Below are 12372 nucleotides of genomic sequence, written 5' to 3'. Positions count from 1 at the left end.
ATACCACCCTGTCCTCTACATCTACCTCTTTCAAACAATCTACCTCACCACATCCATATACCTCCTCCTTGATGTTCCTCTTTTTCTCTTACGTGGTGGCTCCATCCTCAGCATTCTTCTACCGATGTGCCCCATGTCCCTCCTTTGCACATGTCCAAACCATCTCAAGCTCACCTCTCTCACTTTGTCTCCAAAACGTCCTACATGCTCTGTCACTCTAAAAAAAAAATTTCTAATCCTCTCCATCCTCGTCACTCCCAACGGAAACCTCAACATCTTCAGCTCTGCTACCTCCAGCTCCACCTCCTGTCTTTTACTCAATGCCACTGTCTCTAAACCATACAACATCGCAGGTCTCACCACAGTCCTATAAACTTCCTCTTTCACTCTTGCAGATACCCTTCTATCACAAATCACTCCTGTCACTCTTCTCCACCCACTCCACCCTGCCTGCACTCTTTTCTTCACTTCTCTAACACACTATCCATTACTTTTCACTGTTGACCCCAGGTACCTGAACTTCTCCACCTTCTCCACCTCCCTGCAACCACACCACTCCACTGATCTTCCTCTCATTCACACACACGTACTCTGTCTTACTTCTACTGACTTTCATTCCCCTTCTCTCCAGCACGTACCTCCACCTCTCCAGGCTCTTCTCAAACTGCTCCCTACTCACAACACGGTAACATCATAGTCCATGAAGACTCCTGTCTGACCTCTTCCATCAAACTGTTCCTCTCCACTGCAAACAGGAAAGGGCTCAGATCCGATCCTTAATGCAGACCAACCTTTACCTTAAACCAGTCTGTCGTTTCTACTGCACACTTCACTGCTGTCACACTGTCCTCATACATATCTTGCACCACCCTCACATACTTCTCTGACACACCTGACTGCCTCATACATTACCACAACTCCTCTCTCTCACCCTGTCGTACGCTTTCTCTAAATCCAAGTCGTTCCTTTTTATTTATGAGTGGATAAAAAAATGAACAGGTCAAGCACGCAGCAAGCCACCAAACACCAAAAACAACGCTAATTTGCATGGTCACGTCAACTATTAGATCATGTCATGTTGAATGAACCTGGTCGGGAGTGGGTGACATCACCTCAGCCTTCAGGAATTTCCACTGGGAGAACTGACCATACCTGGAGTGACGTCACATCAGGAAGGAGAGCTGAATCTAAATTAAAATGATGGATGACCCAAAAAAAAAAAAGGGATTAAGTCCTCAGGAGCCCAATTCAGAAAAAGAGAATAGAAGTAGAGGAAAATGTGCAAAAGATAAAGGTGTGTATGCAGCTCTATCGCTCATCTCTTGTTATTAGGATAGTATAGACTACTGCATTTAATTAGGTTATGATATGCTGCCTGTTATGCATAGAGAAATAATATTTATTTTAACTTTAAAATTTATAACTTTATAATTTAGCACTTATTGATTTTGTTACCTTTATTTGGGGTGACGTCATAAAGGTTTTCTGTGATTGTACTGAATAGATCCTGAACTGAGTTCAGTAACTGGAATCTCAAGTGCATCTTAAATAGCAAATTTAAAAGACATGTAAGATGTATGTATCTTATGGCTACAATTATCCAAGTTTGGTTCTTTAGTTCTTTAGATAAATTGTGCACAATGTATGTAATTGTGCGATAAATGCATTTAGTGTGATATTTATACATAAAAGGGAGCTCTCAGAAATGTATCAAAATATGTGGACTGCTCTGAGAATATGTGTTACTCATCCAGTGATGGTAACTGAAGCAGAGAGCAGCTTTTAAAAGCTGAAACGAATCACTGTCAAACGGTTCACTGACACTGGGGTTCACCCAGGGCATCATTCAAGCCAGAACTGCCATTGCCGTTTGGTGGCATCTACTTAGTACGAACATACAGTTCAGCATCAGTTCAACAGCAAGCAGAAGATTTTGAGAGGAATAAATGATGGATAAAGCTCCTGACTCAAATTTGCCATTGTGTGATTTTTTTTTTAAGTCATTAAAAAAGAAGGTTTTGGGATCATGATAATTTATTAGATATCAATCAGTGTGCTAAGAGTAACATTCGAGTCTTTTCACATGAACTGAGTAAGAGTCTTGTGATAAAAATGATAAGATTTTATAGCCATAATAAATATAGTACTTGGATAATTAAGTACATTTGAAGGCAAAAACTTTTGTACTTTTACTCAAGTGAAAATTTAAAGGGAGCATTTGGAGTAATGTTTTATTTAGTATATCTCTACTTTTAATTCAATACATTTAGTTTTGTATATTTGTTAAATGTTTAGTTGTTTATTAGATAATGTGGTAATGAAAAATTAATAAGATTATTATTATAAGTGTAAGTTTATCCACAATGAGCAAGCCAGTGGCAAGGAAAAAACCCTTGAGATTTCTAAAGGAAAAAACCTTGAGAAGGAACCAGATCCAAGACGTTCTTTTACTCGTGCTTACATGCTTTGTCTACTTCGTCCACCATTGCACTTAACCATTTTCCCCATTCCTGTTTTGCTGATGAGGTGAGAAAATGGTTTTAATGAGCTGATAAATGAAGTCTTTTTGTATTTTAGGGCAGGGTGTTCTACATTTACACATTTACATTTATGCCAGATGCCCATGTCCAGAGCAAAACACAATTTTCCCATATATACCTCAACTAGCCAGTTACGAGTTAAAGGCCTTTAACACTTTAACCACTGAGCTACCATGGCTGTCATGGTACTCTTCTTTGCTGAACTATTTGTTTTGCTAGGTTGTAGTCAGGGCATGGTAAGGACAGTGGACATTGACCGTTAGCTAAATGTTTTTGACTGGTGTGTCTTCAGCGAGTACCTCTGACAATTATTTTTTCCTCTGATGCTGTGTAATTGCATCAGGGAGTGAAGTGAAAAGCAGTGATTGTTTCATAGCTGCTTTAATAGCAATGTGCCTGCTTACTTGCTGTGTTGTTGTAACAGGAACAGAAAGGTTTGTTGTTCAGCCCCAAGTGCTTTTACAGTTTTTGAGAAGAAGAGGAGTCATCAGCAGGAAAGAAGTCAGCGCAAGAGTTGTTAGAACAGGCTATGTGCAGAATTCTGAGGAAATATTAGGAGATTAACCCAATGGTTAAGGGAAATAAGAATACAAGTATGCTTTAATGCAGGTCAAACAGTCCTGGCAGGCCTTGCAACATGCTGCTCAGGCAGTCAGGAATGTAATAAAGGGAAACTAAAAGAAATGTGTCTGTTACAAAGTGGAGCACCGGTTGTCCAGCCATGGTTACATACATGACCTTTACTTTTTTTCCCCCCAGTATTGCAGAAACTTCTGCAACTTTAAGAAGTTGAGGAGTTATCATCAGAAAAGATTTCAGCTAATAATAATACAAATATGCTTTAATGTAGGTGAAACCTTTGTGCTCTGGGCTGTTCTCTTCAAAGAACAATAACAATATTTTAATTTTCGAAAGGGAGCAACATCAACGCTTGTCATCCTCAATTTGAAGTTGACACTAGTCTATTATTTGCAACAATTTTTGTAACCCAAATCACTTGGGCTGACACGTAAGGGCAGTGAATGGGCGTGACATAGAAGAAAGTTTTTTTAAGCTTCCCAAAAGAGGTCAAGGTCATGAGGTAAAAGCTTATCATTTGTATTCAAGCTAATAGGAATACTCCTATAGTTCTGAATGGAAACTGTACTGGCAGTCCTCAACTTTTGGAATTGTTCAGCCATAGCTATCCATGACCTTCAAAATTGTTTTTGGTATTGCTGAAACTTTTACAACTGGAAGCTAGAATCTGAAAAACAATTTTTAAAGTATCAATATGCAAGTTATTCCTTTTTTTTTCCCATCAACATTTATTGTGCATAAAATATTGTGTTGTATCCGAGATGCATTATATATTTTTTTTAAGTTTGTAGACACCTGACATTAGATTAATATATTTTGGACATCCCATTCCATCCCATTTGCTGATAATAACCTCCACTCTCATCGGAAGATCCCAATTCCCATTCCCTCATTTAGCCACAATGGCATCAGAATAGCAAGATACTGATATCTTCATGAAGCTAGCTTTGGGCACAGATGCATCATCATGCTGGAACAGGTTTGGCTCTCCTAATTCAAGTGAAGGAAACATTTAATTCTACTGCATCCAAAGACATTCTATACAATGGGGTGCCTCCAATTTTATGAAACAATTAGGTAAAGAACAAATGGCTGGAAAAGGCAGGTGTCCCGGGTGTCTGTTGGGTACTGATGTTATGGCATTGCAGTGGATAAAAAATATGGAAAATTTGTCCTGAATTGTGGAAGTCTGGCAAAAGAAATATTTTATTTTTTACTTAAACAGATCTCGATTAAGAGTCAAGTTGAACCTTTTGTATGATTATAGATGCACTACAGCTGTAAAGTCTTTCATAAATGCCCTGATGACAAATACCCATGAAAGCTATTGCAAAATTCTGTTAGATGTTGCTTGTTTGTACAGCACACTAAAGTACACACTTTATACAGAGAAACAGATTATATCTAGATGAAGAAGGCCTGTAAGGACCCTGGAAAGAAAGCTATGTTCAAGAGATCTTCATAGACCTGAACCCAGTCACTATATTTTCACAAGGGACCAGCAATGTATGACACTTGAGATGAGTAAATACCAAGCTAAATTGTGATTATTCCACCTTTAATCTGGGTTTATATAAGTGACCAAACTGCACATATATTCCCTAAATCGAATGGCATTTGACTACTTAAAACATGACCCTGTACTAGCCATCATAAGCTTCTCACAACGCAGTGCAACTGGATATAGAGTGCAAAAGAGCTGGGTCGTGTGTCAATCCGCGTCACTTTTCCTTCGCAAGTGCACTACATCAACCAGCCTTTTCACGACCTCAGTAGTGCGCTTGAGGAGCAACCGAGAGCGATTCGGCATGCAGCCGTGGAATCGCTTGTCCTGTTAGCCAGTTGCTAATCAATCAGCACAGCTGCAACGCCAAACTTTTATACGGCGATTGTGATTTATTTATTTGTATTTTTTTTTATTGTTTTTGCTGATGGTCTCCGGCTCCTGGCGCTGGGAAAATAAAAACAAATTCTATTGGAAAGCACCAGCAGAACCGGACGGGTGAGTACTTGTGATTGTGAGGGCTATTTTTCTGTAAAAACATACAAACAAACAAACAAACAAAAAACAAGTTGTCGCCGTGTTAGTAATGTTAGCCAGTAAAGTGCAGCTTGTGGGTTATTTGGATAAAACCAGCAAGCCGGTGACTGTTCCGATTCCCAGGCCTGAAATAAACCCCAGTTCACATTGCTAGCCCGAGAGCGAACTAGCTCATGTCCGGTGTTGATTTATAGCTCAGGCGCCTCCGTGACATTTCTAAGGCCGTTTTGACAGCGACGTTTTAGTGTTTTTTAAAAAGACTTTAGATTTATATTGAAACCTGCTTCAGCTCTACAGGAAAGATAGATATAGATCTATCAGTTATGCAGATATTATTCCACCTATAATCCAGAAAAGAGCTCTATGGTTAGCTCGTTTGCCATTTCTCCTGTGCTCCACCAGCTGCAGAGCATTCCCATACCTGTGTAACACAGCAAGACTTTCATTATCTGCTCACTGAACGTTAAGTGCAGCTTAGCTTGTGTCTTTCTAACAGTACAACTTGTTCCCCGACTTCCACAAGGTCACTGTTTATCAAAACTAGTGCGCTTTATTATTTAGTTTTGTCTTGATGCATAGTTTCCAAGGCCTGCGTGCAACCGTTAGTTTGCTGTTCAAGCAGGGACCTTCCTCCATGATATGACCCCTATAATAAGCTGTCTAGCTCTGATAATAAACAATTAGAATCTAAATTTGGATAATTGTCTACATTAGATCTAGGAAATGCATGTATTGAAACAGTATTACTCTAATATTGTGTCTCATCCCAATTTGAATCCTCGAACTGCTTCATACGTTTGTCGATTTTTATCTCTATTTATGAATAAATAGATTTATTAGTGACTGAGGATAATCACCAAACACCGTCACGCTACATGCTTGTCTTTGTTTATCTCTCAATCTTCACCCGGGTTAGCGGAGGACTAGTATCCGGTTGTCCAGAATTCCAGCACAGGCCGATGCCAGTCAACTGTTTTACTGGAGCCACGCAGCCGCAACAAAGCAACTTAGAAAGATGAACATCGATGACAAGTTGGATGGGATCCTGATTCGATGTGGCACTGTGAATGTCCACCACTCGGTGCAAACCTTAGTAACCTCTGGGATGGACAAACGAGGAGGAAGCTTGGATATATCTCTTGGAGAAAAGAGCTTGGCCAATCAACCCTTGCTTGCTGATGATGATGTCGAGGAAGATGACGAGGAAGATCTGGCTGGTGGGACGTTGACCTCACACAACTTCATTTCACACGACGAACTTATTGTTCAGGAGGAGACTGTGAAGAACTATGCAGTGGGAGAACAAAAGTTCTCTGAACGGCTTTCTCACAAGCCAGCATACACTCTACACATGCCTGTGAGTTCACGCTACATGATATATAAGAATGTACATCAGTCAAACTTGGGGATGTCAGTGTGTTAAAGCAATTTAACTTTATATTTCCAGTTGTTTGTTTTATTACACATAATTAACCTTTGTGTTGTACTACATAGAAATTCAGTGAGTATTTTAGTCTAGTTTTTATTTGCATTGTTCCCGGGAACTATCTAATTTTTGCTTTTCTATTACGTGTATTTACATTTTTGATACATCCTTGTAAGGTGAATATTAAACAGGAATTGAAGCTGTCGGACCCACTAATTCTCAATAAAAAGGACAAGAAACAGGAGCAGGATCTCACAGAATGTCACAAAAAGAAGAAGAGGAAACAGCGGTCTCCTGCGAAGGTATTGTGTATATACGCTTATAGTCGTGTGTTGTCCAAATGTGAGAGCGTAAACTTTGAATTAAATGCTTATCTAATTGGTTAGATTCTTACTATTAATGAAGATGGCTCACTGGGACACCAGAACCCGAAATCTCACATCTGTGAGCACTGCAACGCTGCTTTTCGAACAAATTACCATCTACAGAGACACGTCTTTATCCATACAGGTAACACTTGTACACCTATTCAGTGCTTTATTTTTTTTCTTCCTTTGCCCTATTTGATTATCTTTTTAAAATATCCTTTACAGGGGAAAAACCTTTTCAGTGCAGTCAGTGCGACATGCGTTTTATTCAGAAGTACCTGCTGCAGAGACATGAGAAAATTCACACAGGTCAGTGTGTCTCTGTACCGCAAGCTCTTTACAGCAATCTGTATAATTAGAGACATATTTATGTGTGTTTAATGTAGATATTTCACTTTGAAATACACGATGTGGTGTTGATTTGATGGATATAGTAGAATGCTTTATTTACTAAATGTTTTAACGTTTCGATCCTGTAGGAGAAAAGCCATTCCGATGTGATGAGTGTGGAATGAGATTCATTCAGAAATATCATATGGAGAGACACAAGAGGACACACAGTGGCGAGAAGCCCTATCAGTGTGATTACTGTCACCAGGTTAGAATAATACAATTCTCACATTTCCATATTGTTCAATATTGGTGCTTTGAAATATACAGTTTTAAACAAACTCTGGTGCCTTTTTCTCTTATAGACCAAAATAACTGATCTGAGAGCATCTGTACAAACTAGCTTGTACCTGAATTCAAGAGCTTCCATATATTTTTTATTTATTTATTTATTTATTTATTTTTTTATACCAGAAGTAGTTCTTAATGTTTAGTTTATTTTGTGCTACAATTGTCTATTTGTGGTACCTTTATCTTAAAAAAAAAATGTCTCTCCTCAGTACTTCTCCAGGACTGATAGAGTCCTGAAGCATAGACGGATGTGCCATGAGAACAAGGAGAGAAAGATCCAAAAAGCAGCTGCCAAAGATGGCCTTCTACGCAGCACAGAAGCACTTGCATTCTCCAACCCACCCAAGGAGAGCACTCTACCTAAGAAAAAGCGGCAGAAGTCCACCGATAAGAACAGTACCTCAGTCCGAAACACTTCTGTCACAGACAAAGTTGGGGAGGGTGATGAGAAAAAGGAAGTGTACAGACTTGGTAAAAATGAATGTTTTCCCCTATATGATGTTGCCACCAAGGTAAAGGATGAGTATATAGTGACAGAATATTCTGTTGAACTCCCAGATTCTTCTCCAGGTAGCAGGGAACTTACTGCTGGTGAGGCATCTTCTGATGAGATCACACCTCCAGAGATAGTGCTGAAGAAGATTGCTAGCCAAAAGAATGTTAAGCAGCAGCCTTTAGAACATTCACAGCCTTTGTCACCACTGTCATCATACGAAGAGGGAAAAGTCACAAGATATACATTTGAAATTGTTGATAACAAGGGCCTTTTGGATGTAGAGCCAAGCCCTGACTTGGAGACTGTCGATCCGCTTCAGGTGGGGCCCACAAAGCCAGCTGGCAGCAGCACAAACTATGATGACGCCATGCAGTTTCTCAAAAAGAAGCGCTACCTCTCTGCGACCACGATTAATAACAGTCGGGAATACACCCTGAATGTGAACAGCATCTCCACACAGCCCTCAGTTACTCAGGCAACCGTGGCCACTGTCATAGATGAGACTGTCCCTGCCACAATTCTGTCCGAGACTCAGACCCTGAATGTGGAGATCAAGGCGAGCCACGAGAAGAATGTGTTCCCTGATGAGGTTCTGCAGTCGCTCCTAGATCACTATTCCACTAAGATCAATGGACAGCCTGAGATCAACTTCAGTGTAGCAGACACAGAAGTGACTTCCAGCATCTCTATCAATTCATCTGATGTTTCAGAGGGTAGCCCTAGTGAGGCATTGGGCACTAGTTCCCAAGCACCCACTGCGGAGAAGGCTAGTCTTCTGCAAGAGTATTCAAAGTTTCTCCAACAAGCGTTGGAGAGGACCAGTCAGAATGACAGCTACCTGAACAGCCAGAGCTTAGCGTTTGTGAATGATGGTGCAAGTCTTGGTGGGCAGTCTTTATTTTCTACAGACAAACAGTTTGGTTCTCCGAGTCGGTTTAGGTCGGGTATGAATTCTCCCCTGAGACTGGATAAACCACACTTCGGTCTTTTAGTAGATTCCCAACACTCATTTTCATTTTCGGGCGACGAAACCAACCCCTCCTCAGTGTCACCAACTGAGGACTTTCTGGAGCAGGTGTCCCCCAAAAAGACAGACGCTCAGGGCATCAGTCAAACTTTTCAGATTGCCACTTTTGACCAGAACTTCCGATCCCAGTTCCAGACCTCACGATCTGGACTGTCTTCACAATTTAGTGTTTCCAATGGACAGGTCAGCATAAGAAGTCACGGAGGAGCGGACTTTCCAGAATTCTCTCTTGTGAACGTTACTGAAGCCAGAACTCAAATGAGCTCCTCTCCAGATGCTACAAGCAGCCACACGTTTGGCTAAATAAAAAAAAACAAAAAAACAAAAAACGCAGATATTTAATATTTTAGTTATTTAAAAGCACTTTATACTCATGCTCTGCAAATGCAAGCAGCACCGTGTTGGATGTTCATCTCATGGCAAGCATACTCCAGATGTTCGTTTTGTTTGGTGGTTGTTTCAATCATGCAAGGATGAGAATCATTGTAGGAAAAAGTTTTAGTTTTACAGCACACACATTTAATGTCTGTGTAGATGTAAAAGGCACTTTTTTTTTTTTTCTTTTTTTTTTTTTTTGTGTGTTGATTTAATCAGTTCATCTGCACATCATACTGCACAACCAGTAAAGGTAAAAGAGAATTTACTTTCTTACAGGTACATACAGATAAGCTCTTAAAAGTCCAATTAAAAGTAAAGAATTCATAATTTTATATAATGAAATTATATAATTCTCTTATATTTTTGCACAACACTATGAAGGTTCTATTCATTTTAAAGACAAGCTCTTGCATTATATTGGAACTAGGTACATCTTAAAGGCATCCATTCATGAAACTGGCACTAATATAACATACCTGTATGAGATACAGTTAATTTAAATGATTTTGGGAGAGTGACCTCAGACACAGCCTGGGGTCATTAAATACAATATCAAAATGTTAGTGCAAATTCTCTTCAGCAATTAAACTGATGAAGTAGGTTACCTATAAAGTTTTGCTTTTCTTGCATGTAGTGCCTTTGTATGTCTGTGAAATGTTTAAAACGTCCCATTTGTATATCAATATATATTTTTTTGTGGTGACAAAGACCCTCAAGAAATCAAAGGTTTTTAATTGACCAAACCTGTAAAATTTGCACTTAGGCCTTGTGGGCAAATTCAGTGCTCTTTCAGTGGAGTTTCAATCCAATGGGTTTTTGGAATTTATTATTATTATTATTATTATTATTATTATTATTTTCCAATCAACTTTTAAGGTTTCCTCATTACAACTATGGAAATATTTTATAAAGTCTGAAATTGGCGATGTCTTTTTTGCTATTTCATTCTGTTTTGTGTTTGTTAGTTAGGAAGCAAATGTATGAAATTGGGAAATTCAAGTTACATGACTCGACATGCCAAACTACATGTAATTACTGTACTTGAAATATGAACATAAAATGGCCTTGTCTATCTCTAAACTGACATTCATGTATTCACTGCGTTGTTTGATTAAACAAATGGTGCATGACTTTGATCTTTGGTACATTTATTTAGTATTTATAACCATAGTTATCTTTATTGTACACCTTGCATCTAACAATGAATCATGTCAGAATACTGTCTGTTTTTTTCATTTCTGTATGTTTTAATTTAGCTTTTTTTTTTTTTCTTCGTCTTAATGAAGCGCATAAGCTGTCTAAAATGTGCCATGCTCAAAACTACAGACCAAATTGAAACTACAATGTAAAGCGAATTTTATTATAAATCACTGTTACTCCTCATACTTCATTTAGAAACATTCCCTTGTTTGACTGTGTCTTGATTGTGTATGTATGTACATATGTATGTTGTACATTTAGAACTGCACATTTTGTTTTTGCGTACGTCGGGTGAGGTGGTGAAGGAAGGTTATGTGGAGAAGGAAGGTTATGTGGGAAAAGAGGGATATGGGATGTTTGGATGTTAAATGAATGTGCAGACCAAATTAACAGAATACAATCTTGTTGGTTTTGGCCTCAATGAACACTGATTGTTACTGTTGATTTCATTTCACTCTTTCTTTTTAATATTAGAATTGTTTCACTTTTAGACTACATGCATTTTTTTAGATACACAGATATATATATATCTATATAATAAGCACCTCTTTAGCACAAAAGAGTGTTGTTTTTTTTTTTTTTTTGTTTGTTTTTTTTAAATTGATAGTTGGTCCAGAATTAAAATCTTATCAGGATGTCCCTCAAGTTAAAATTAAATTAGAACTTTATTTACCTTCATATAATTTGTTTTATGTTAATGCTACAGGCAGTCACATCAGTGTATAAGGGTGTGTATATATAAAAATTATTTCCCCCTTTTGTTTTTTTTTTACATTGGAATTATAGGAGCATCAATATTGATACAGTTTTTCTTTAAATAGATTGTCACAATTAACTGTTTTTCAGCAGTGATGGCGTTTGAATCGCTTCGTGATATCAAGTTGATGCAGGATGCGTGTTCATTATTATTATTTTTTTAAATACACTGGTTTTTTTTTCTTTTATATGTATGCATTTTATTTTAGGCAATTTATTTCCATAATACCCATTTATTTTATGCAATATGATATATAGAACCTGGAGGGAACCTTTTTTTTTCCCCCCTTGATTGCATCGTTTGTGTATGTCGTTTAAAATACAACTGAAGAATTCAGCAGTGTTTCCATTTTGTTTTTGCATTTGTCTCCCTCTTTACCTCATTTCTTGGGTAATTACGTTTCACAATTGGGTTTCTCTGTAATGTATTGTTTGCGCTGAAGCTACAGTAAATTCCAGTTCTGGTTGCCATATGTCAATAGACTTGAGTCAACAGAGTCTTTCCTTTTGTCAACATACCTGGCGGAATACCAATGATATCCGCTTATAATGTATGTTTTTAATGACTAGACACTGCGTTTAGTCATTTAATGGATGATTTCAGCTTCCTCAGACCTTTTTTATGAAGTTATTTTACAGGATAATGCCTGCCCATCTTCCACATAAATAATATAATTAAATAGTTAGATTTTTCTGTTAGAAAAACTGTTTGTGCTAAATTGATTTCGGGGATATTTTATGTACGCTTACTGAGCACTTTTATACCAACACCTATACACCTACATACATATTCATACAATAATGGCCATCAGAATAAGAAAATTATGATCTTAACAGTGAGACATAATGGTGCCAGATGGACTGCTTTTGAGTATTCCTG

The 12372-nt window shown here is 38.2% G+C and overlaps 1 protein-coding gene across 2 annotated transcripts; it reads left to right on the top strand.

The window, feature by feature from the left end:
- Positions 1-4925: 4925 nt before the first annotated feature.
- znf148 (zinc finger protein 148) lies at positions 4926-11829 on the top strand. Of its 2 annotated transcripts, XM_046842764.1 has the most exons (8): positions 4926-5121; positions 6077-6517; positions 6763-6888; positions 6973-7096; positions 7180-7263; positions 7434-7552; positions 7845-8106; positions 8194-11829. In XM_046842764.1, exons 2-8 carry the CDS (start codon positions 6176-6178, stop codon positions 9459-9461), a joined length of 2325 nt encoding a protein of 774 aa, XP_046698720.1. In that variant the 5' UTR covers positions 4926-5121; positions 6077-6175; the 3' UTR covers positions 9462-11829. The 2 variants fall into 2 exon arrangements, with proteins under 2 accessions (XP_046698720.1, XP_046698711.1); XM_046842755.1 differs by having other exon boundaries at positions 7845-11829.
- The last annotated feature ends 543 nt before the right edge of the window (positions 11830-12372 follow it).

The sequence above is a fragment of the Silurus meridionalis genome, chromosome 3 (genome assembly GCF_014805685.1).
Source record: "Silurus meridionalis isolate SWU-2019-XX chromosome 3, ASM1480568v1, whole genome shotgun sequence".
In the NCBI taxonomy this organism is placed as follows: Eukaryota; Metazoa; Chordata; class Actinopteri; order Siluriformes; family Siluridae; genus Silurus; species Silurus meridionalis.
This window is presented reverse-complemented; position numbering and strand designations above follow the sequence as displayed.